At 42.0% G+C, this 24,862-nt stretch overlaps 1 protein-coding gene across 1 annotated transcript in view; it reads left to right on the top strand.

The window, feature by feature from the left end:
• The window catches only part of LOC126201611 (uncharacterized), a 28,010-nt gene extending 24,596 nt beyond the window's left edge, over positions 1-3,414 (top strand). The window contains exons 2-3 of the mRNA XM_049936802.1: positions 2,676-3,151; positions 3,348-3,414. Of these exons, the coding sequence (XP_049792759.1) occupies positions 2,676-3,151; positions 3,348-3,414 (543 nt within the window). The remainder of the gene's footprint in view (positions 1-2,675; positions 3,152-3,347) is intronic.
• The last annotated feature ends 21,448 nt before the right edge of the window (positions 3,415-24,862 follow it).

Raw genomic sequence — 24,862 nt, 5'->3', positions numbered from 1 at the left:
ACAATGAAGAAGTTGCAATTTATATAAAACAGAATTCACATTTTGGGGGCTCATTATATCCGCATAAGGGACAGGAAACGCAGTGAAAACGAACCTATTCAAAATTCTTCATTTATACATAAAAAGTAATTGAATCATCTATTTAGTTCTGTTGGTTTTAGTGGAAATATGTCAGGGGCATGCTTCCAATGATCCTTCTTCAACTGGTCTGTCGTGGACAATAGTCCGATTTTGGGAAGAAAATTGTCTCAGAAGTTTGAGCGCTAGGCAGGCATTGGCACAAGATGAGACAATCACTCTCATATCAACGAACGTTTCTGTCTGGAAACATATAGTAGTAAGTACTGTACTGGTGTTGACTTGTTTCAAAATTTTGGAGAAAATAAGGACGAGCAAAGAACAATTGCTCTTAGTAGTAGAACCCTTAGATGGTTTGAAAGAAACTATAGAATAACTGGAAGAGAAATACTTCTTATCACCAGTTCCTTTCAGACGCTCAAAACCTACTTGTTGGGAGCATCCTAATCATAGAACATCTTTTAAGAAATCTCATCCACTGATAGCACATTAACAAGATTGTCCCTATTGCTCAGTATTTTGGCAGATTAAAAAGAACAAAACATACTTTTGGAGGCACAATACTGATTTTAGAGCATTACATTTCTTCGAGAAGTGTCAGCTGCTGCACTGTATATTAACTTGATGAGCACTACTACCCAAACAGTCTGAATTTAAATGTGAGTTATTTGAAAGGGATAGAAAATATAGTGCAATATACTTTGTGAAGGTTACCATTAGGGAATTTACCCAGTACTGAGTTGTTATAGGGTTACAGGATAAAAAATTTTGTACATGAAACGAATCTGGAAGGGAAATGCAAAATATCTTATAAGTATCTGAACAAGGACCAAAGTGAAGATGAAATAAATAAAATGTTAGGTAAAACTTGGGTATGAAAGAAGATAATAAAAATTGTATGTTATATGATGAAGTACTATTCCAATGTAGTATTGAAAACATACGTTATTTGAGAGTGTGTTGGATCAACACACAGATAGGAGCATTGGTTATGTTAATTTAAGTTACTGTCATGAGAGGACAAACAAATTCAAAGAAAAACGTAAAGAGAGAAAGATTAGAAGTGGACACAAATATTTTTATAATTTGATTCTATGTCTTACATTGAGAACAAGGTGAGTGAGTAGGTGGAATGAGTGAATTAGTGACTAATGTTTTCGGGACTATCTACCATTTATGAAACTTAATAACATAGGTTTGGAAAACTTGGGAAAATAGTACATAGTATTAACGTATGTTAACTTGAAAAAAATCAGGTAGAGGAAGAAAAAGGAGGCATTGATAAAGATAGGAAGAGAAAGCACTGAATCTATTATCAGAATAAATTTCGTTAAATCGTGAAATAGTCTGTTTCAGTCCATATTGAGTTATAAGCCTATTTAGTAACAGGATTACGTACAAAAATATTTTCAGGTTCTGCAAAATCTGTTTTGTAGACATATTAGTGGTATAGGGGACTCTCACTAGAGCAAACTCAGGATTGTGAGGGTTAGACGAAGTCTCCAGGCTCCATTGCACTTCATGCTACCGGAAGTACTCCGTGCCTTACATTGTAACATGGCTTACGCAATACAGATGTAGATTATAACTTAAGGTTATTAAAACTATGTGCTACAGTTAGCGTAATTAATAACAACAGTTGATAGATTCAACGCTCATGCTACTCACATTCATTCATCGTGATCTATAACCACAAAACTGGTAATTAATGAGTTATCACTTTTCGTTCAGTTCATTCCTAACAGCAACTGACAAAAATAAGTTATGATAAATGTAACTTACTAACAGTTAACAACCATGTGCCAGCTTTTATGGGCAATGCTATATCACTAAATAACCGAACCAAATATCACAATACACCCCAAGTTACAATCTCTCTGCACCCCACTTCTACTTTTTTAATACGGAGTGATAGGTTGTTGCCCATGTATGTTAAACACAAATGGTCGATTCAACAGAGCGTGTTGTTGTTGTAGTGGTCTTCGGTTTGATTTGATGCAGCTCTCCATGCTACTCTATCCTGTGCAAGCTTCTGCATCTCCGAGTAACTACTACAACCTATATACTTCTGAATATGCTTAATGTATTCATCTCTTTGTCTCCCTCTAAAATTTTTGCCTTCCAAGATTCCCTTCAATACTAGATTGGTAATCCCTTGATGCCTCAGAACGTGTCCTACCTACCGACCCCTTCTTCTACCCAAGTTGTGCTACAAACTCCTCTTCTGTCAATTCTATTCAGTACCTCCTCATTAGTTACGGGACCTACCCATCTAATCTTCAGCATTATTCTGTAGCACCACACTTCGAAAGCTTCTATTCTTTTCTTGTCTAAACTTGTTATCATCCGTGTTTCACTTCCATACATGGCTACGCTCCTTTGCGATATGTAGTTAAATATTATGACAGTCAAGTGCGTTTAAAACTGGACCTGTCTTTCCCCAGGAGATAAAAGACTGTTTTAGTTCAGGAGGAGGTGAACAGTTTACGAGTAAATCGTTCAAGTGTTCCACAGTTTTCTGACCAAACTTCTGTATAGATCTTACTTCCAAACAGTCCTCCAAGAATTGCGATGACATGGTTTTCTCGTTTGCGCAGATGGTGACGGTGCCGGCGACGATTGGCTGGGTCCTCTGTCCCGTGCTGTCCCGCGCCGTCACAAAGACCGACAAGGAGCACCAGGACGCCCACCGGCAGCTGCCGTTGCCCGTCTGGCTCCCAGTCGACGTCTACGCGTCTCCCACGTACGAGTTCCTGTACGTCGTCCAGTCCTTCTGCACCCTGGTCGCAGCTCAGTCCTGCCTCAGTGTAGACAGCTTCTTTGTTCATATGATGTTGATGGTGGCCGCCGAGTTGGAAGTTTTGAACTGCAACCTTTCTGACATGGAACACACCAATTCGACGAGAACAGAGGGAGAGCGATTTTTTTCTGGACATAAACGAAATGGCGAACGATTGGCAGTACTTGACAGCGGCCAAGTGGTTGATCAACATACATTGCCAAAGAACACTGCACACGGGCGGCTTCATCGACAGTTACTGAAGAACGTGCTTCACCATCAGGCAATCCTAAGGTTAGCATTGCAAATATCATGCACAACAGACTCTACAGACCTCCTCATTGTCTTTTCTTTTCATTTTCGCTTCTGATTACACATGTCTCTGTGAGGCCCCAAACTAAGGCTATAAGCATCTATCAGCTCCATTAGTTTAGGGGACTGTTTCTGAGAGTAAATACTATATAATTGTCTGCCATATCCTTTGTCACAGGGAACAAGTGCACCTCTATGCAAATTACAGACATAAAACCAACTGTAGAGAACTTACCGTCAAATAACAAACAACACACCGAAGCATAAGCAAGTATCCAATACCCGAATGAAGAAGTATTTGAAGAAAATAACTCTCAAATCTTTTGTGAAATAATTTGTCTAAAAGTAAAAAACATAACAGATGAGAGAAACATTTTAGACGCCTTTAAATTCTGCTCGAGACGTTTTGCAATAAGTGAAGCACATCAAATATTTCTTCAGCATATTTTGTTTCTTAATTTTAGACAAATCATTTCACAAAAAATTGCCGTTTCTTTCAACCTTTTTTATTTTCAAGTTAGAAAGGAAGAAATATAGTATAAGGTTAAATAACAACTACTTTGTTTTCGTTCTTTTACTTTTACTTGTTATTGAGCCTTAAATGTGCAACTTTTCTACCAAGAAGTAACGGAAGAATCCATAAATAAGACGTGAAGTATAGTATATTTAAATCTCGATTAGTATTATATTATTAATAAGAGTTCATATAGATCAACAGAAAGCAAAGTTATTTCAAATTACATTGTAATTTGATATTAATTTTATATTTTCAACACAAAAGAAAGAATTCCACAACTTTAACACCAGTCTAACGTTTTATATGCAAAATTTCTAGGCCCATTCACATAACTAGGAGCAGCTGTTCATGAAATATTTAAGTTTTTCCTCAAATTTCTAATTTTTCAACTATACTACCAAATTTCAAGCATTTAAATATTTTATTTTATTAATTAATTTATTTTTTGCAAAATCAAACGTCATACTGGTCAGTTTGATACCCCATTTTTCCGTTTTACACTCTTCGTTTGGCTATTAAAGTTCGGATGACAATTTTCTCTCGACTCGCTAGTTTGAAAAATTTTTGACAATTAACTTCACTGTTTTCAAGCAGTTAAAACTATTTTGCAAAGCTAGACTTCATTCTGGTTAATTTGATAAGCAAATTGTCCATTTGAGATTCCTCAGGTGTCTATAAAAATTCAATCAAATATCCATAGTGTAATTTCCCTTAATGAAGCAGATTACTTTCAAGCAAATAGTTTCTCACTTTGGTGGATTTGATGCTCCATTCGCCATTTTCCCTGTCTTCATTTGGGTATGGAAATTACGAAAATATCCGTTTTGTAATTTCTAGGAAGCCTTTAGTTCGCTCTGCTTCAACGTTTCATCAAAAATTACTACTAACTGAACTGAAAGCTGCAGAAGTAACATTACTCTCAGCATGAGTATTTACGAATCGTCATTCAATACGCAAGCTTTTGGTGATAACTGATTGAACATAAATCAGGTAATTCTATACTGATAATAAAATGGTGTAACGGGTGTAGGAGGTTTAGGATTCGTAATGAATAGGAAGGTAGGGCGAAGAGGTAGTTCTTGTGAACAGTTCTGTGATAGGGGTGTTCTTGTCAAAATTGACTGCCAATCAATACCAACAAAGATAGTTCACGTATACGTGCCGACGTCGCAAGCTGAAGATGAAGAGATAGAGAAAGCATATGAGGATACTGAAAGGGTAATACAATACGTAAAGGGAGATGAAAATCTAATAGCCATGGGGGACTGAAATTCAGTTGTAGAGGAAGGAGCAGAAGAAAAGATTACAGGAGATTTTGGGCTTGGGACAAGGAATGAGAGAGGAGAAAGATTAATTGAGTTCTGTAATAAACTTCATCTAGTATTGGCGAATACTCTGTTCAAGAATCACAAGAGGAGGAAATATACTTGGAAAGGGCCGGGGAATAAGGGAAGATCTCATTTATGTTACGTCATGGTTAGACAGAGATTCCGAAATCAGATACTGGATTGTAAGGTGTACCCAGAAGTAGATATAGTCTCAGATCACAATGTAGAAGTGATGAAGAGTAGGCTGAAGTTTAAGAGATTAGTCAGGGCGAATCAATACGCAAGGAAGTGGGATACGGAACTACTAAAGGATGACGAGATATGCTTAAAGTTCTCTAAGGCTGTATATACAGCAATATGGAATAGCTCAGTAGCCAGTACATATTAAGAGGAATTGACATCCCTAAAATGAGCAATCACAGAAGTTGGAAAGAAAAACATGGGTACAAAGAAGGTAACTGCGAAAAAACCATGGTGAACAGAAGAAATACTTCAATTGATCGATGAAAGGAGGCAGTACAAAAATGTTCCAGGAAACTCAGGAATACAAAAATACAAGTCGCTGAGGAATGAAATAAATAGGAAGTGCAAGGAAGCTAAGACGAAATAGCTGCATAAAAAATGTGAAGAAATCGAAAAAGATATGATTGTCAGAAGGACTGACACAGCATACAAGAGAGTCAAAAGCACCTTCGGTGACACTAAAAGCAAGGGTGGTAACATTAAGAGTGGAATAGGAACTCCACTGTTAAATGCAAATGAGAGAGCAGATAGGAGGAAACAGTACACCGAAGGCCTCTATGAGAGGGAAGAGTTGTTTGATGTAATAGAAGAAGAAACAGGAGTCGATTTAGAAGAGGGAGGGGATTCAGTATTAGAATCAGAGTTTAAAAGTGCTTTGGAGGACTTAAGATCAAATAAGGTAGAAGGGACAGAAAACATTCCATCAAAATTTCTACAATCAGTGATGGAAGTGGCAACAAAACGACTGTTCACGTCGGTGTGTAGAATGTATGAGTCTGGCGACATACCACCTGACATTCGGAACAGCATTATCCACAAAATTCCGAAGAGGGCAAGAGCTGACAAATGCGAGAATTATGGCACAATCAGCTTAACAGCCCATGCATCCAAGTTGCTTGCAATAATACTATAGAGAAGAATGGAAAAGAAAATTGAGTATGCGCCAGATGACGATCATTTAGGCTTTAGGAAAGGTAAAGGCGCGAGAGAGGCAATTCTGACTTTGCGGTTAATAATGGAAGCAAGACTAAAGAAAAATCAAGACACGTTCATAGGATTTGTCGACCTGGAAAAAGCGTTCTACAATGTAAAATGGTGCAAGATGTTCGAAATTCTGAAAAAAGTAGGGGTAAGCTACAGGGAGAGACGGGTCATATACAATATGTACAGCAGCCAAGAGGGAATAATAAGAGTGGACGACCAAGAACGAAGTGCTAGTATTAAAAATGGTGTAAGATAAGGATGTAGCCTTTCGCCCCTACTATCCAATCTGTACATCGAGGAAGCAGTGATGGAAATAAAGGAAAAGTTCAGGAAAAGAATTAAAATTCAAGGTGAAAGGATATCAATGATACGATTCACTGATGACATTGCTATCCTGAGTGAAAGTGGAGAAGAACTACCTGATGTGCTGAATGAAATGAACAGTCTAAAGGGTGGACTGAGAGAAAATCGAAGAAAGACGAAAATAATATAGTTGATGACGAGAGAACTTCGTGACTTGCAACAAACTTAACTCATAGGTTCAAATCCTTACCAAACATTTTCTCGCTGACAACCGCCGCAAAATTATGAAAGGAGAAAAATCTATCGCTTACTGTATTTTCGCTGTACACGCAGTAAAAGAGTCGCATCATTCATGCCGTCTATTAAAACACATCTTATATACACCATGACCTTCAATAGAAGTGTTTTCTTCGTCAAAACCGGTTTTCGGGTTTTATAACCCATCACCAGTGGCATCCAACACAAACAACAGTATGTGCATTGATTTTTACAAAATGATAACAGTACATATATAGAAGTGATATAAGTCTACTTACATTATGCACTTCTATAGCAATGACATGCTTGTCAGTTAATACGACAGGATCTGAAAATAAAATAGTACACAGTTTGTCATGTAGAGTAAACATTGAACTCGCAGGTCAGGGAGTCTACATTACCTAGCTTTTGTTATTTCCAAGATGATATTTATATTGTCTGTGACCCGTATTCACATAATTATGAAAATTACAATTTTTGACAGTGGTATCTGAAGGCAGAATATACAAAAGACATGATACTGCAAAATAATGCAACATATCACTTCAAATGGGACAATTTTTCATTTCCAGGACATAAACTTAAAACCAAAATTATTCAGTTAAAACAGTGTTGAAATTTTGATGCCTATATATATCTTTTTCTGTAACACTTTTTGTTTATTAAGTACGCTGTCTGGCTGTTTTGCGTATGTATGTACATATATCAATTTCTTCTAGAATACATAATAAACTTTGATTCAAGAGTAGGCATATATCATTCAACAGTAGGCCAATAACTTCCGTTACTTTTAATTGACAGTAAAACTGATACAAAGTGTTTCTACATTAACATACTTGAGAGTATGTGATCACTCTCAACGCTAGTAAACTGTACATAAGACATTCTCTAATATCAAAGGAATTACTTGAGCAGAATATAAAAAATAAGAGTAGTTCATAAAATTTTACTTTTACGGAGAAGAGTGCTTTACCTGCTGCAAAACACGCGGTATATTACAAAGCCGTAATTTTAATAATTGTAGGACCCCCAGAATTGACCTCGTTCTCTCTAATTCGTAAGAAGTTTTATGATTCTTTGCAGTTTACCAATACCAGTTTTGTCAAAAAACAAGTTGAACATATCACATCTCTTCTTCAAGAGCAACTGACTCAGAACCAGCTCCCTAATAAACCATTTAAAAAACCTGCCGTTAAATAACCTTTTGATACATAGTGACAACTTTAGGTATTTTACATTGTTTTTTGTCTGGTACGTACATTTCACTTAACTGGGATTATTACAAGATGGTTTTATATTGGAACAATGTTTAGCAATCGGGTTTAAATGTTAAGAAATCGCAAAAGTCTTACAAAACACAAGTTTCTCGCCATGAGAATAGGTTTGGTTAAAAAATTTCATTTAACATTTACAAAGTAGGAAGGAGTATTTTATCTTACAAATCATACCACAGTGCAACCATTTGATCACAAACACTGGAAAATATCACAATTACTTAGTAAAATGAAAACCCGTATTATAACTGAAGCAACCCTTTGTGAGCGTCTTCATGATATTTTATTTAAAATAACCTCATCTCAATACCTTTGGCATGTCAAGTTGCGGTGCAGTTTGTAGCTTTCCTCTGGTATAAACAGAGTGAGCAGCTGAGAGCGTTCGCATTTCATAATAAACTTGTCTGCTAACTGGCCGGCCGTGTGGTTCTAGGCGCTTCATTCTGGAACCGCGTGACCGCTACTGTCGCAGGTTCGAATCCTGCCTCGGGCATGGATGTGTGTGATGTCCTTAGATTAGTTAGGTTTAAGTAGTTCTAAGTTCTAGGGTACTGATGTCTGCAGATGTTAAGTCCCATAGTTCTCAGAGCCATTTGAACCATTTGTCAGCTAAATGTCTAATTTAGTTGTACATGCACACAGTCCATTAAGTTTTGCTACTGCTTTGAGTCCCACACTCGTGTTTAGAATGCCTCAGTGCCTGTTCCATTGTACCTGTCCTTTCTTTTCCGTCCTGGAATAATAAAACGATATGTGCAGTTACGAATTCCACGTTAATAACCGTAGCAGTTAGAGTAGGCTGTTACTGTGACACTATGGCCAACTTTAATAGGTGCTTGGTGGGAAGCTAAGAGGTTTGTGTTTGCCTTTACCGAGCCTTTAGTATAGGTTGGCACAATGCGGTAGGCTGGTCACTTTCGTGGGAAGGTTAAACCCTGGTTCCTTTAGGGCAGCTCGCCACTGTTCGCTGGTACCTTCGTAAGATCGGTTGCTCGGAAGAACCTCTCCTCAATAGTTTGGTTAAAATTAAAAGTTGTATAAATTTTCGGTCTAACTGAAGTCCTAACACTTTTCTCTTATACACTGATGCGACAAAAGTTATGAGGTACCTCGTAAAACCATGTCGGACCTCCTTTCGCCCGGCGTAGTGCAGCAACTCGACGTGGCAGGGACTCAACAAATCGTTGGACGTCCCCAGCATAAATATTGAGCCAAGCTGCCTCTATAGCTGTACATAATTGTGAAAGTCTTGTCGGTGCAGGATTTTTAGCATGAACTGATCTCTCGATTATGTCCCATAAACGTTCGATAGGATTCATGTCGGGCGAAACAGATTATCTCGAATTGTTCAGAATGTTCTCCTGACCAGTCGCTAACAATTGTGGTCAGGTGACCCGGCGCATTTTATTCCATAAAAATTCCATAGTTTTTTGGCAACACGAAGTCCGTAAATGGCTGCAAATGGGCTCCAAGTAGCCGAACATAACCATTTCCAATCAATGATCGGTTCAGTAGGGCCAGAGGACCCACTCCATTACATGTAAACACAGTCTACACCATTATGGACCTGCCACCAGCTTGCACAATGGCTTGTTGATGAATAGGACCCATGACTTCGTGGTGTCTCCACTCACTTGAGCCGTACCATAAGTTCTTATCAACCGAAATCGAAACTTATTCGACCAGGGCACGATTTCCCAGTGGTCTAGTGTCCAACCGATATGATTACGAACTCGGGGCAAGTGCTGCACGTGATTTCGCTCAGTTATCAAAGGCTCTCGCGTCGGTCGTCTGTTGCCATAGCCAATTAACGTCAAATTTCGCCGCACTGTCCTAACGTATACTTTCGTCGTAGGTCACACATTGATTTCTACGGTTATTTCAAGCAGTGTTGCTTGTCTATTAGCACTGACAACTCCCGCAAACACCACTGTTCTCGGCTTTAAGTGAATGCCGTCGGCCACTGCGTCATCCTTAGTGAGAGTTAATGCCTGAAATTTGGTGTTCTTGGCACGCTATTGACACTGTGGATCTCGGAATATTGAGTATTCAATTCCCATTCATCCACCTCCAATTATTATTACGCGTTCAAAGTCTGTCAAATCCCGTCGGACATAATCACTTCGGGAACTTTTTCACATGAAACACCTGAGTGTGAATGACAGATCTGCCAATACCCTGCCCCTTTGTACGTTGTGTTCTAAATAATACCGCCATCTGTATACGTGCATATCGCTAGCCATGACTTTTGGCACCTCAGCCTAGCTTTATAGTCAACTGGTTGCTGAGGTGACATTTATTTTAATATCGCGAAAGTAAATGCATTGAAATTTATGGGATTTCCTAAGCCTTTGTTTGATTTCACTAGTCAACTGAACAAATGGAGGTGAGATTTCAACCAGCTTCTGTTTTTCGAAGAGCGACATGCGTGTGCATAATACGTATCTCTGTGATTTTGCCACTGATTTTTCAATTCGTTTTATTCCGCGCCTCCCCTGTTCGGCACTTGTTTTGTTCATTACCATCGCGTTTTAGTTTAAGACCCATCAGCTCTCGCTTCTTCTTACGTTTCTGATAAATTCTATCCAGTTTCGATCCATTTATCCTGAAATTGCTACTTGTTCGTTACTTGCTTTGTTCATTAACATGACGTGTTAGTGTTCCGGTTTAAAAGCCCTTTTGTACTGTAACTTTCGACATCTTTTTCCGATACTGTGGATTTGAATTAAATGTCTTTCTCAGGTTATGTTTTGATCTTCGTTTGTGTATTTTGATGGTAACTTTACATATTAATTCCACGTGCTAAAATCGAGGGAGCAGCAGCTCTTTGTTAGCGACGTGTGGTCATGCTGAATGATCTTTGCTATTTTTCTTTTCTCCTCATAGTAAATCTCATAAATTGGTTCTGAGTGTTACGTGCGTGTATTTAACCCATCCTTTGATTATCCCCGTTTCATAAACCACGATTTTAGTAGCGGATTCAGACCATGGTTTAAGATTTATCATGCATGGAACTTGGTACATATCAGCACCGATAAAATTTTTTATGTTCACAAGCGCTTTAATTCAGATAACGTAGTCAATAAATGTTCATTTTACCCGTAATTATATACAAGTTTTGGATAAATGAAATTCATTCCACGCCCAAACCATCTCAGATCCAGGGCATGTCCCACAGCGCTTCCTTACGCAATAATTAAATACAGGTAACTGTTCATCATGAACTATGATTATTTAAATTAGCCCATGGTTAAATAGGTTGCATCTTACATTCTTAAATACGCTATCTAGCCAGAGCACATATTGTTCAGGGTGCAGCCGCACTCTTTAAATGAGCAAATTTTCGCAAAGAACGCCAACTAGCGTAGAGCAGCTATCACTCTATTTTTCTCTTTAGTATTACAATACTTTACAACCAGCGTAGCAGCCTTTTACACATATTGTAACATAGCTGTCTGTTCTGTTAATAGTTCCCTGTTTTAATACACAGATAATCTGACAACTCAGTTGTGCCATAAAACATGTCAGTTCCTTGTAAACCTTTATACTGTATATCAAATTTTACAGTCACGTTTATATCGTTTTTCGAAATTTTCGTACTGAGATATAAAAAAAGAAATATTTACTGACTTACAAAATATAGTGCCCAAAATAAATCACGTAACCATAACATATGTTTTAAAGTTAATTGTTTGAGAATGAGGTCATACAGTAAATGTACTGCGTATTTATAATGTTAATATTGTACACAATTTTACGATTTTTTTTTCAGCAAATACCTTAGTGTACATAGTGCAGTGCTTTTCGTTCAGTCGTTTTATTGCTTTCTTCTGTATAGAAGTAAACAGTAACTGTTTACTTGAAGGTCTGAACATTGATGTTTTCATATTTGCATGCGTATTTCACGAGCGTTAGTGTCTCCTGATCCTAGTAATGCACGGAAGTCCATAATTATAGATCTATATCTTTGACAACGGTTTGTTGCTTAATCCTTGACCACATTCAGAGTTCGAATATAACAAATTTCCTTGGTCAGAAAAGCTTCTCACGTGGTATACTACAAACCATGGATGGAGGGCAGCAAGCAGGTTCCATATTCGTAAACTTTCGGGAGGCGTTTGACATCATGCCGCTCTGAGACTGTTGACGAAGCTCCGAGCATGCGGATTAGGTTCTTGGATACGCTATGTGATCAAAAATATCCGGACACCTCCAAAAACAAACGTTTTTCATATTAGGTGCATTGTGCTACCACCTACTGCCTACTGCCATATCAGCGACATCAGTAATCACTACACATCGTCAGAGACCAGAATGCGGCGCTCCGAGGAACTCACGGACTTGGTGGTCAGGTGATTGGGTGTCACTTGTGTCATACGTCTATACGCGAGATTTCCACACTCCTAAACATCCCTAGGTCCATTGTTTCCGATGTGATAGTGGAGTGAAAATGTAAAGGGACACGTACAGTACAAAAGCGTATAGGCCGACCTCGTCTGTTGACTGACAGAGACCGCCGACAGTTGGAGAGGGTCGTAATGTGTAATAGGCAGACATCTACACTCCTGGAAATTGAAATAAGAACACCGTGAATTCATTGTCCCAGGAAGGGGAAACTTTATTGACACATTCCTGGGGTCAGATACATCACATGATCACACTGACAGAACCACAGGCACATAGACACAGGCAACAGAGCATGCACAATGTCGGCACTAGTATAGTGTATATCCACCTTTCGCAGCAATGCAGGCTGCTGTTCTCCCATGGAGACGATCGTAGAGATGCTGGATGTAGTCCTGTGGAACGGCTTGCATGCCATTTCCACCTGGCGCCTCAGTTGGATCAGCGTTCGTGCTGGACGTGCAGACCGCGTGAGACGACGCTTCATCCAGTCCCAAACATGCTCAATGGGGGACAGATCCGGAGATCTTGCTGGCCAGGGTAGTTGACTTACACCTTCTAGAGCACGTTGGGTGGCACGGGATACATGCGGACGTGCATTGTCCTGTTGGAACAGCAAGTTCCCTTGCCGGTCTAGGAATGGTAGAACGATGGGTTCGATGACGGTTTGGATGTACCGTGCACTATTCAGTGTCCCCTCGACGATCACCAGTGGTGTACGGCCAGTGTAGGAGATCGCTCCCCACACCATGATGCCGGGTGTTGGCCCTGTGTGCCTCGGTCGTATGCAGTCCTGATTGTGGCGCTCACCTGCACGGCGCCAAACACGCATACGACCATCATTGGCACCAAGGCAGAAGCGACTCTCATCGCTGAAGACGACACGTCTCCATTCGTCCCTCCATTCACGCCTGTCGCGACACCACTGGAGGCGGGCTGCACGATGTTGGGGCGTGAGCGGAAGACGGCCTAACGGTGTGCAGGACCGTAGCCCAGCTTCATGGAGACGGTTGCGAATGGTCCTCGCCGATACCTCAGGAGCAACAGTGTCCCTAATTTGCTGGGAAGTGGCGGTGCGGTCCCCTACGGCACTGCGTAGGATCCTAGGGTCTTGGCGTGCATCCGTGCGTCGCTGCGGTCCGGTCCCAGGTCGACGGGCACGTGCACCTTCCGCCGACCACTGGCGACAACATCGATGAACTGTGGAGACCTCACGCCCCACGTGTTGAGCAATTCGGCGGTACGTCCACCCGGTCTCCCGCATGCCCACTATACGCCCTCGCTCAAAGTCCGTCAACTGCACATACGGTTCACGTCCACGCTGTCGCGGCATGCTACCAGTGTTAAAGACTGCGATGGAGCTCCGTATGCCACGGCAAACTGGCTGACACTGACGGCGGCGGTGCACAAATGCTGCGCAGCTAGCGCCATTCGACGGCCAACACCGCGGTTCCTGGTGTGTCCGCTGTGCCGTGCGTGTGATCATTGCTTGTACAGCCCTCTCGCAGTGTCCGGAGCAAGTATGGTGGGTCTGACACACCGGTGTCAATGTGTTCTTTTTTCCATTTCCAGGAGTGTATCCAGAGCATCACAAAGAATTCCAAGCTGCATCAGAATCCACTGCAAGTACTATGACAGTTAGGCGGGAGGTGAGAAAATTTGGATTTCATGACCGAGCGGATGCTCATAAGCGACACATCACGGCGGTAAATGCCAAACGACACCTCACTTGGTGTAAGGAGCATAAACAGTGGACGACTGAACAGTGGAAAAACATTGTGTGGAGTGACGAATCACGGTACACCATGGGCGATCCGATGACAGGCTGTGGGTATGGCGAATACCCGGTGAACGTCATCTGCCAGCGTGTGTAGTGTTAACAGTAAATATCGGAAGCGGTTGTGTTATGGTGCGGTCGTGTTTCTCATGCAGGGGGCTTGCACCCCATGTTGTTTTGCGTGGCGCTATCACAGCAGAGGCCTACATTGATGTTTTAAGTACCTACTTGCTTCCCAATATTGAAGAGCAATTCGGGGATGGCGACTGCATGTTTCAACACGATCGAGCACCTGTTCACAACGGACGGCCTGTGGCGGAGTGGTTACAGGACAATAACATCCCTGTAATGGACTGGCCTGCAGAGTCCTGACCTGAATCCTATAGAACACCTTTGGGATGTTTTGGGACGCCGAATTCGTGCCAGGCCTCACCGATCGGCATCGATACCTCTCCTCAGTGCAGCACTCCGTGAAGAGTGGGCTGCCATTATCCGAGACACCTTCCAACACCTGATTGAACGTATGAATACAGAGTGTCATCAAGGATAAGGGTGGGCCAACACCATGTTGAATCCCAGCATTGCCGATATAGGGCACCACGATCTTGTAAGTCATTTTCAGCCAGGTGTGCGGATATTTTTGGTCACATAGTGCATGTGAATGACTCGAAGATTTTTTAAGAGATAGAACCTAGTAGGTTGTCCTCGACCGTGAATGTTCATCAGAGGTAAGGGTATCGTCAGGAGTGCCCCGGGAAGTGTGATAAGTCCAGTCTTAGTCTCTACATACATGAATAAACTGACAGAGTGAGCAGTAATTTACGGCTGTTCTCTGATAACACTGGGCTGTACGGGAAGGTGTCGTCGTTGAATGACTGTAGGAGGATACTAGAAGACTTAGGCACAATTTCTAATGGGTGTGATGAATAGCAGCGAGCTCCGAATGTAGGAAAAAGATGTAAGTAAATGCGTACGAATAGGAAAACCAATGCTGTAACGTTGTAATACAGCATTAATAGTGTGCGAGTATTCTTTGAAAGTGTTCTTCATCTGTGAAGGAGACGGCGTGTAGAAAGGTAGTGCGATCCATTCCTGAGTATTACTTGAGTGTTTGGGTTGTTCGCCAGGTCTGATTCAGAAAGATATCGATGCAGTTCAGAGGCGAGCGGCTAGATTTGTTACCGGTAGGTAAGATCAGCAAGCAAGTATTACGGAGATACTTCGTGAACTCAAATATTGTGCGAGATACATTTGGGAAGTGGGGAAAGACTGGGTAAAAGAAATGCATACACATCACCGAGAGTTTGTTCTAGCATCATAAGCAAAACGCGGAGAAAGGGAAGAATATCTTCCTGCCTCAGGATGTTAGTCTAAGGCATACAGGAGCGAAATAAGTAGCGTGAAAAGCTACTGATGTTTTGAAGTGAATACAGAATCACGAGATCGTATAAAACGTACCATTTGTAACATTTTATTATTTTTGAATGACAACAGCTTAAACGATATTTCATCCTAAAAAACGTACTGTCTGTATGTTTTTTGTTGCTACCACCGTCAGTACAACAAACAATTTTCCTGAGTTATCACAATAATTATATTTAGAAAGGACTCTTAAGGCGCTTCAGGCTTTTTTTTACAACATAAGAAAAGTGTAAATATGCGAATCCAGTATTCAATTTTTTACCCACTTAGCTAATAATATCTCAAAATGTTTATTCCTTTACTAATCTCATAGCTTGGCCAGGATCGTGTTATAGGTGGCCGACAGAATTCCTATTCTTAAGAGTTCATTCGCACAGCGTAATTGTTTAAATACGGTACCGAAAAGTATCCCACGTGTCGAAAATTGAGTAACGTCGTCAGGAAAAGTGGTGTTGTTACATATCCGCACACCATTAAAAAGTTCTTACCATAAATAAAACTAAATTAAGAACACAGTGATGCGTTTTCAGAACACATTGTTACCAGCTCCATCTTTGTTCAATGAACAGTTTATAAGTTTGCGCGCGTTTAGTGAAATATGTTACGAGCGCGTTGGGAGCGGCATCTGGAACTCCTCTCCACGACTCCACGTGTTCCCGTTTCAATAGAGTATACTTCCTCTGGCGCGAACAGAGGTATAACGAGAGTCCTACTTTGCATGTGCGAGTTGCACGTGGGATAGGAAAGGGGTAGAAATGATGCTGTTGGACAATCTACCCTTCGCCAAAAGCTGAGACGTATGTGGATGCATGTACTGGTACAGATTTGTGGACGATGCAAGATACACGATCTGCCAAAGGAAATAACTACTTTCATATGGCCATAAATATAATCGATCTGGGCTTAAGAATAACGAAATGGAACAGCAAGCAAAATTTTGATAGAAGACGGACTGTAAGAAATGTAATAATAAAAAATAAAATCTAGCTTCAGAACTAGGAAGAATAAATATAAACAGTGCCACACAGTTCTATTGGTAACGGAAATAACAGTCATGTGGTACAGAGACACTGTCGTATTCTACACTGAATTTGCAGATGATTGAGCTCCAGATTTAACCATAATGTACAACACATCCCTTGAGCGAAAGATTGTGAGCAGTGATTGGGAAGGAAAACCACAGGCCGCAGCTGCATGCAACAAGGGTAACAGAAGTGACCCGCACAGCTGATGTCCGTTCTCATTGACTTCCAACTGTGACAGAATGTCAGAACATATTCTGAGCTCAAACATGATGAAGTTTCTCGAACAGAATATCGAGTTCCATGACAACCAGCGTGGATTCCGAAACAATTGCTTTTCTCATGTGACATCCTGCAAGCCATGAGGAAAAACAGGTAGCTACAGTATTTTCTGACATCTGAAAACATTTAACTAGATGCCACGCCAACTTTGAATAATAAAAGTACGATTATATTGTACATCCAACAACGGGTGGACAGTCATCGACAATAGTAGAAGCAACTTCAAGCATGCCCCAGGGACATTTATTGTTCGTGCTGTATATTATTGACATAACTGACAAGATTACTATCAGCCTGTATGTTATGTGTTTATTAACAAAGAAGTACTGCTCCCAAAAGAGCTGCAGAAATTTTTAGTAAGTGAAGCCAGGACTGGTAGTTAGCCTTAACTGTACAGCAATGTAAAATTGTGTACTTAAAAAAACGAAAAAAATATAACATCCTATGAATACATTATCAGTGATTCACAATTGGAATTAGTCAACTCGAACAATTAGAAGGGCCAGTAAAATAAAAACGAGATAGATGGAAAAACGCAATTAAATTGTTTATTTCAAAAGCAGTCTCCATAACTGTTAATAGGTTTATCCCATTGTGAGACAAGAAGACCGATCCACATGTTGGCACTCGTTGTTCCACTATGAGGCAGAAGTTTCGCTGGGAAGCCCTTACACATCCTACGTACAGTCCCGATAGGTCCCCGTGCGATTTCCATATTTATGGAGCCCTGAAGAAAGACATTTGCGCCCATAGATTTGCTTCGGAGAAGGAGGTGCACGCCTGGGTAAGATCACGGTTCCATAGGCAACAGAAAACATTTTTCCATGAGGGCAGCGACCGCCTTGTCTTCCAATAAGATAAATGTATTAACAGTTATGGCGATTACTTTTGAAATAACGAATAGGTTACTCACTCTTTAGGGTTCCGTATCTCAGTCGGTATGAACGTAACCCTCATAGAATGACTCTGTTGTCTGTCTGTCTGTCCCTCTGTCTGTCCCTCTGTTAACACCCCTTTTTTTCGGGACAGGTCTATCGTCTTTTGGCAGTATGAAAACTTTAAGGTTTTAAGGCAATTCATTCAAAAGATACGGCTATTTGTTTCACATAGATTGATACTCGGAAGTTCACTCCTCATAACCTATAGGGTGCTCCCGTTTGATCTAGAATCATAAAATTTAGCAGGAAGCATGACTTAATAGTTCACGTAATGGAAAAAACAGAAGAACAGAAGACTGTTAATTTATAACTACAGCACAAAAATTAAATCGTGTCCTTTTTTTTTTCAGTCAGTCGTCTGACTGGTTTGATGGGGCCCCCCACAAATTCCTCTTCTGTGCCAACCTCTTCATCTCAGAGTACCGCTTGCAACCTATGTCCTTATGTCCTCAATTATTTGCTGGATGTATTCCAGTCTCTGTCTTCCTCTACATTTTTTACCCTCTGCGGCTCCCTCGTCTCACTAGTACAGCGGAAGTTATTCGCTAATGTTTTAACAGTTGTCCTATCATCGTGTCCCTTCTTCTTGTCAGTGTTTTCCATATATTCCTCTCCTCTACTATTCTGCGCAGAATCTCCTCATTCCCTACCGTGTCAGTCCACCTGATTTTCAACATTCTTCTGTAGCACCACATCTCAAATGTTTCGATTCTCTTCTGTTCCGGTTTTCCCACAGTCCACTTTCACTAACATACAATTCTGAGCTCAAAACGTAGATTCTCGGATATTTATTCCTTAAATGAAGGTCTATGTTCCATACTTCTCTTGGCCAGTAATGCCTTTTTTGCCAGTGCTCGTCTGATTTCTTGTTCTCATTGCTCCCTCCGTCATGAGTTAGTTTGCTGCGCAGGTAGTAGAATCCCTTAACTTCATCTACGTTGTGAACTTCAATCCTCATGTTAAGTTTCTAGCTGTTCTCATTTCTGTTACTTCTTATTACTTTCGTCTTTCTTCGATTTACTCTCAATCCATATTCTGTACTGCGTAGATTGTTCATTCCAGTCTGGAGATCCTGCAATTCTTCTTCACTTTCAGTGAGGATAGCAATGTCATCAGCGAATCTTAACATTGATATTCTTTCGTCTTGAATTTTAATTCCCCTGTTGAACCATACCTTTATTTCCATCATTGATTCTTCGATGTATAGATTGAACAGTAGCGCAAAAGGCTACATCCCTGTCTTACACCCTTTTTAATCCAAGCACTTCTAGTTCTACCATTCCCTCTTGGCTCCTGTTCATGTTTATATTACCCATCTCTCCCTATAGTTTACCACTTTTTTCTTCATAATTTGAACATCTTGTACCATTTGACACTATCGAACGCTTTTTCCAGCTCTAAAAAATCCTATGAACGTGTCTTGATTATTCTTTAATCTTTCTTCCATATCAGGCGCAACGGCTACCTCTCTGGTGCCCTTAGCTTCCCTAAAGCCAAACTGACCCTCATGCATCACATCCTCAGTTTTCATATTTCAGGTCTCAAGTACACTCCTGGAAATGGAAAAAAGAACACATTGACACCGGTGTGTCAGACCCACCATACTTGCTCCGGACACTGCGAGAGGGCTGTACAAGCAATGATCACACGCACGGCACAGCGGACACACCAGGAACCGCGGTGTTGGCCGTCGAATGGCGCTAGCTGCGCAGCATTTGTGCACCGCCGCCGTCAGTGTCAGCCAGTTTGCCGTGGCATACGGAGCTCCATCGCAGTCTTTAACACTGGTAGCATGCCGCGACAGCGTGGACGTGAACCGTATGTGCAGTTGACGGACTTTGAGCGAGGCCGTATAGTGGGCATGCAGGAGGCCGGGTGGACGTACCGCCGAATTGCTCAACACGTGGGGCGTGAGGTCTCCACAGTACATCGATGTCGTCGCCAGTGGTCGCCGGAAGGTGCACGTGCCCGTCGACCTGGGACCGGACCGCAGCGACGCACGGATGCTCGCCAAGACCGTAGGATCCTGCGCAGTGCCGTAGGGGACCACACCACCACTTCCCAGCAAATTAGGGAGACTGTTGCTCCTGGGGTATCGGCGAGGACCATTCGCAACCGTCTCCATGAAGCTGGGCTACGGTCCCGCACACCGTTAGGCCGTCTTCCGCTCACGCCCCAACATCGTGCAGCCCGCCTCCAGTGGTGTCGCGACAGGCGTGAATGGAGGGACGAATGGAGACGTGTCGTCTTCAGCGATGAGAGTCGCTTCTGCCTTGGTGCCAATGATGGTCGTATGCGTGTTTGGCGCCGTGCAGGTGAGCGCCACAATCAGGACTGCATACGACCGAGGCACACAGGGCCAACACCCGGCATCATGGTGTGGGGAGCGATCTCCTACACTGGCCGTACACCACTGGTGATCGTCGAGGGGACACTGAATAGTGCACGGTACATCCAAACCGTCATCGAACCCATCGTTCTACCATTCCTAGACCGGCAAGGGAACTTGCTGTTCCAACAGGACAATGCACGTCCGCATGTATCCCGTGCCACCCAACGTGCTCTAGAAGGTGTAAGTCAACTACCCTGGCCAGCAAGATCTCCGGATTTGTCCCCCATTGAGCATGTTTGGGACTGGATGAAGCGTCGTCTCACGCGGTCTGCACGTCCAGCACGAACGCTGGTCCAACTGAGGCGCCAGGTGGAAATGGCATGGCAAGCCGTTCCACAGGACTACATCCAGCATCTCTACGATCGTCTCCATGGGAGAATAGCAGCCTGCATTGCTGCGAAAGGTGGATATACACTGTACTAGTGCCGACATTGTGCATGCTCTGTTGCCTGTGTCTATGTGCCTGTGGTTCTGTCAGTGTGATCATGTGATGTATCTGACCCCAGGAATGTGTCAATAAAGTTTCCCCTTCCTGGGACAATGAATTCACGGTGTTCTTATTTCAATTTCCAGGAGTGTAGAAATGTATGTCAAATGGTTGAGGTTTACGGCCTTTTGCGGTGTAATTAATTTAAGCTTCTAAGTTAATGGGGTCAAAAGATACGGGTATAACACCTTTTGTTGATTGTTGTTGTGGTCTTCAGTCCAGAGACTGGTTTGATGCAGCTCTCCATGCTACTCTATCCTGTGCAAGCTTCTTCATCTCCCAGTACCTACTGCAACCTACATCCTTCTGAATCTGCTTAGTGTATTCATCTCTTGGTCTTCCTCTACGATTTTTACCCTCCACGCTGCCCTCTATTACCAACCCTCCAATACCAATCTGGTGATCCCTTGATGCCTCAGAACATATCCTACTCAACTGATCACTTCTTCGAGTGTGTGCCACAAATTCCTCTTCTCCCCAATTCAATTTCGTACCTCCTCATTAGTTACGTGATCTACCCATTTAATCTTCAGCATTCTTCTGTAGCACCACATTTCTAAAGCTTCACTTCTCTTCTTGTCTAAACTTTTTATCGTACGTGTTTCGCATCCGTACAAGGCTACACTCCGTACAAATACTTTTAGAAAAGATTTCCTGACACTTAAATCTATACTCTATGTTAATAAATTTCTCTTCTTCAGAAAGGCTTTTCTTGCCATTGCCAGTCTACATTTTATATCCTCTCTACTTCGACCATCATCAGTTATTTTGCTCCTCACATAGCAAAACTCATCTACTATTTTGATTGTCTCATTTCCTAATCTAATTCCCTCAGTATCACCTCATTTAATTAGATTATTTTCCATTATACTTGTTTTGCTTTTGTTGATGTTCATCTTATATCCTCCTTTGAAGACACTGTCCATTCCGTTCAACTGCCCTTCCAGGTCCTTTGCTGTGTCTGACAGAATTACACTGTCATCCGCAAACCTCAAACTTTTTATTTCTTCTCCATGGATTTTAAATCCTACTCCGAATTTTTCTTTTGTTTCCTTTACTGCTTGCCAATGTATAGATTGAATAACATCGGGGGTAGGCTTCAATCCTGTATCACTCCATTCCTAACCACTGCTTCACGCCCTTCGACATTTCGATACTCGTGAATTCATTCATCAAATCCTGTAGATGAACTACCTATACAGAAGCAAGATTTGGTGGTGTAGCGGTACAGCTAGTGCCTGAAAACCGAGGGTTATGGATACGTTCGTTGTACGTCGCACACTGATTTCCGTTATTGTTTCACGATGTGTTGCTTGTCTATTAGCAAAGACAGCCGTACACAAACGTCGCTCCTCTCGCTTGTTACGTGAAGACTACCAGCCACTACGTTGCCCGTGGCGAGAGGCAGTGCATGAAATTTGGTATTCTCGTCACACTCTGGACACTGTAGATCTAGTATTATTCAATTCGCTCATGGTTTCCGAAATGGAATGTCCCATGGGTCTAGCTCCAACTACCATTCCGCGTAGGGCGGCCCTAATCACGTCAGAAACATTTAGACATAAATCGCCTGAGTAAACATGAAAGCTCTGCCAATGCACTGCCCCTTTATACCCTGTGTGTGCGATACTATCGCCACTTGTATGTGTGAATATAGCTATCCCACGACTTTTGTCATCTCTAAATACAAGGTATACAGAACACCAAATACAATCCAGTCACTCTACTCACAGCAACATAAGAACCGGACAGTAGCAGATAGGTACAGACTTATTTATGTAATTCTACGTACATGTGGGTGACTGGCATAAATTTCGAAATAAAAGACAAGGAATACGTAATAAAATGGAAATTTGCGTTGTGGTGGAAAAGGAGAAATTCGTTTACGTTTCTGTGGCGACGAACAGGATGAAGTCGTTTCTTCAGTTTCCTGAGGGTACCATAATACACTTCAGAGTTGCTCGTTGCTCCATGAGAGATGACAACAAACAGAACAACCGCTTCAGAGCCCCAGCAAACCTTCGCCATTACTTTACCGGCTGATGGTGCGTCTTTCAACCTTTTCTGTGTGAGTACCCCAACTGGTGGCTGAGTGTGCCAGCGCTATCATCGGAAACGCCAGTGATCCGTCGACATCTCGAATGAGAGTGTAACAGTGCAGGTGTCACAGCCATGTGCGGACGGCCAGCTTTGTGCGAGCTTGTTCCGATTATAAAAGACGCCTCGTCAAATGCCTCTTCGTGCTTCTGTTCACTGCCAAGTTTCCGGAGAAGTTCTGGAAGATGCTATGAATGTCTGTGGTGCTCTGATTTTTCGCAATAAGAAATACCCGAACAGAGCAGAGTGAAAATACTACGCTATTCAGATTTTCTGCCCCACACACCTTGTTTTAGAATCCAGACGCTGAAAGAAATCTACATACTGGAACATGCATAAAAATCAACATAGCGGAGAATCTGTAAAAATGGGGACAGGCATAAGTATGGAAGTACAGTCACTCCTCCCTAAAGGGGTGTGAGGGATGCTGCAGCCTGGTGCCCTGGAATGTAACTGGAGCTGCTTATTGATACAATGCAGCAGCGAGCAGCTGGAACCTTTCTAGTACTTAGGACGCAGCATTGGTTGTCGTGTTTGTTGTGGACTAAAGACCTTTGGCGGGTATGTGAAATACTTTCCCTTTTTTTTGTACTTATGTTTAGTTTAAAGCAATTTCTCAGTGACATCCGGAAAACGAAATCCAAAGCTAGATACGTTTTTACTCATCCATGTCTGTAGACTGCATTCGATAGTAGCCATCTTACTTCGGTAGTGTTAGTTTAAATATGGGCCCCAATGTAAAGATCACAATATTCCCAGGGGCCCTCAAACCCAGATTCTCCGTTCGCGCCGGCCAGGGTGGCCGTGCGATTCTAGGCGCTACAGTCTGGAACCGCGTGACCGCTACGGTCGCAGGTTCGAATCCTGCCTCGGGCATGGATGTGTGTGGTGTCCTTAGGTTAGTTAGGTTTAAGTAGTTTAAGTTCTAGGGGACTGATGACCTTAGAAGTTAAGTCCCATAGTGCTCAGAGCCATTTGAACCATTTTTTTTTCTCCGTTCGCCATATCTTCTGTTCCCAGTATTAAGAATAGAATCACCACCCGGGAACGCCACGCATCAAGTGCTAGTCTCGGGAACGTGGTACAAGTGTCATTTGAGAAAGTCGTTTGATAGAAGGGCTTCAAAACAGAGGCCGTTGAATTTTACCGGGGTTGAAAGCCGGCTAGAGAGCAGCGTTGGAAGGCCAAACGCCCCCAGAAAAAGAAAATTCAATCCACGAAATGAACATATTCTTCATTAGACTCGTGCGATCTTCACCTAGTGGACAGGGATGAATTACCTGGAAATCATAATCGATGAGGATACATCTGACACGAAGTATGCAACCCGCATCTTCCGTGATGAAAAATTCTCTCACTTACGCTGCGCCGGAACTAAAAGAGTGATTTACATTTGCAATTTCTGTAAATGTTTCTTGATTTGATGTTCATTTAAAATGTTTGTACCCAGGTAGCTCTTAGTAGACTGGTATACCGTTTTGTATCACGTTATCCTGTTTTATTAAGACACATTAAAAGATTTTTTGTGACGGTTTTGGGAAGGGTCCATATTTCCTCCCCATTTTAAAGACATTATTCGACCTTTCCTGCCCCCCATGAACCATGGACCTTGCCGTTGGTGGGGAGGCTTGCGTGCCTCAGCGATACAGATAGCCGTAGCGTAGGTACAACCACAACGGAGGGGTATCTGTTGAGAGGCCAGACAAACGTGTGGTTCCTGAAGAGGGGCAGCAGCCTTTTCAGTAGTTGCAAGGGCAACAGTCTGGATGATTGACTGATCTGGCCTTGTAACAATAACCAAAACGGCTTTGCTGTGCTGGTACTGCGAACGGCTGAAAGCAAGGGCAAACTACGGCCGTAATTTTTCCCGAGGGCATGCAGCTTTACTGTATGGACAAATGATGATGGCGACCTCTTCGGTAAAATATTCCGGAGGTAAAATAGTCCCCCATTCGGATCTCCGGG

Source organism: Schistocerca nitens, chromosome 1, assembly GCF_023898315.1.
Source record: "Schistocerca nitens isolate TAMUIC-IGC-003100 chromosome 1, iqSchNite1.1, whole genome shotgun sequence".
NCBI classification, from domain to species: domain Eukaryota; kingdom Metazoa; phylum Arthropoda; class Insecta; order Orthoptera; family Acrididae; genus Schistocerca; species Schistocerca nitens.
Note: the sequence above shows the minus strand (reverse complement) of the source record. Positions and strands in the feature narration are given on the sequence as shown.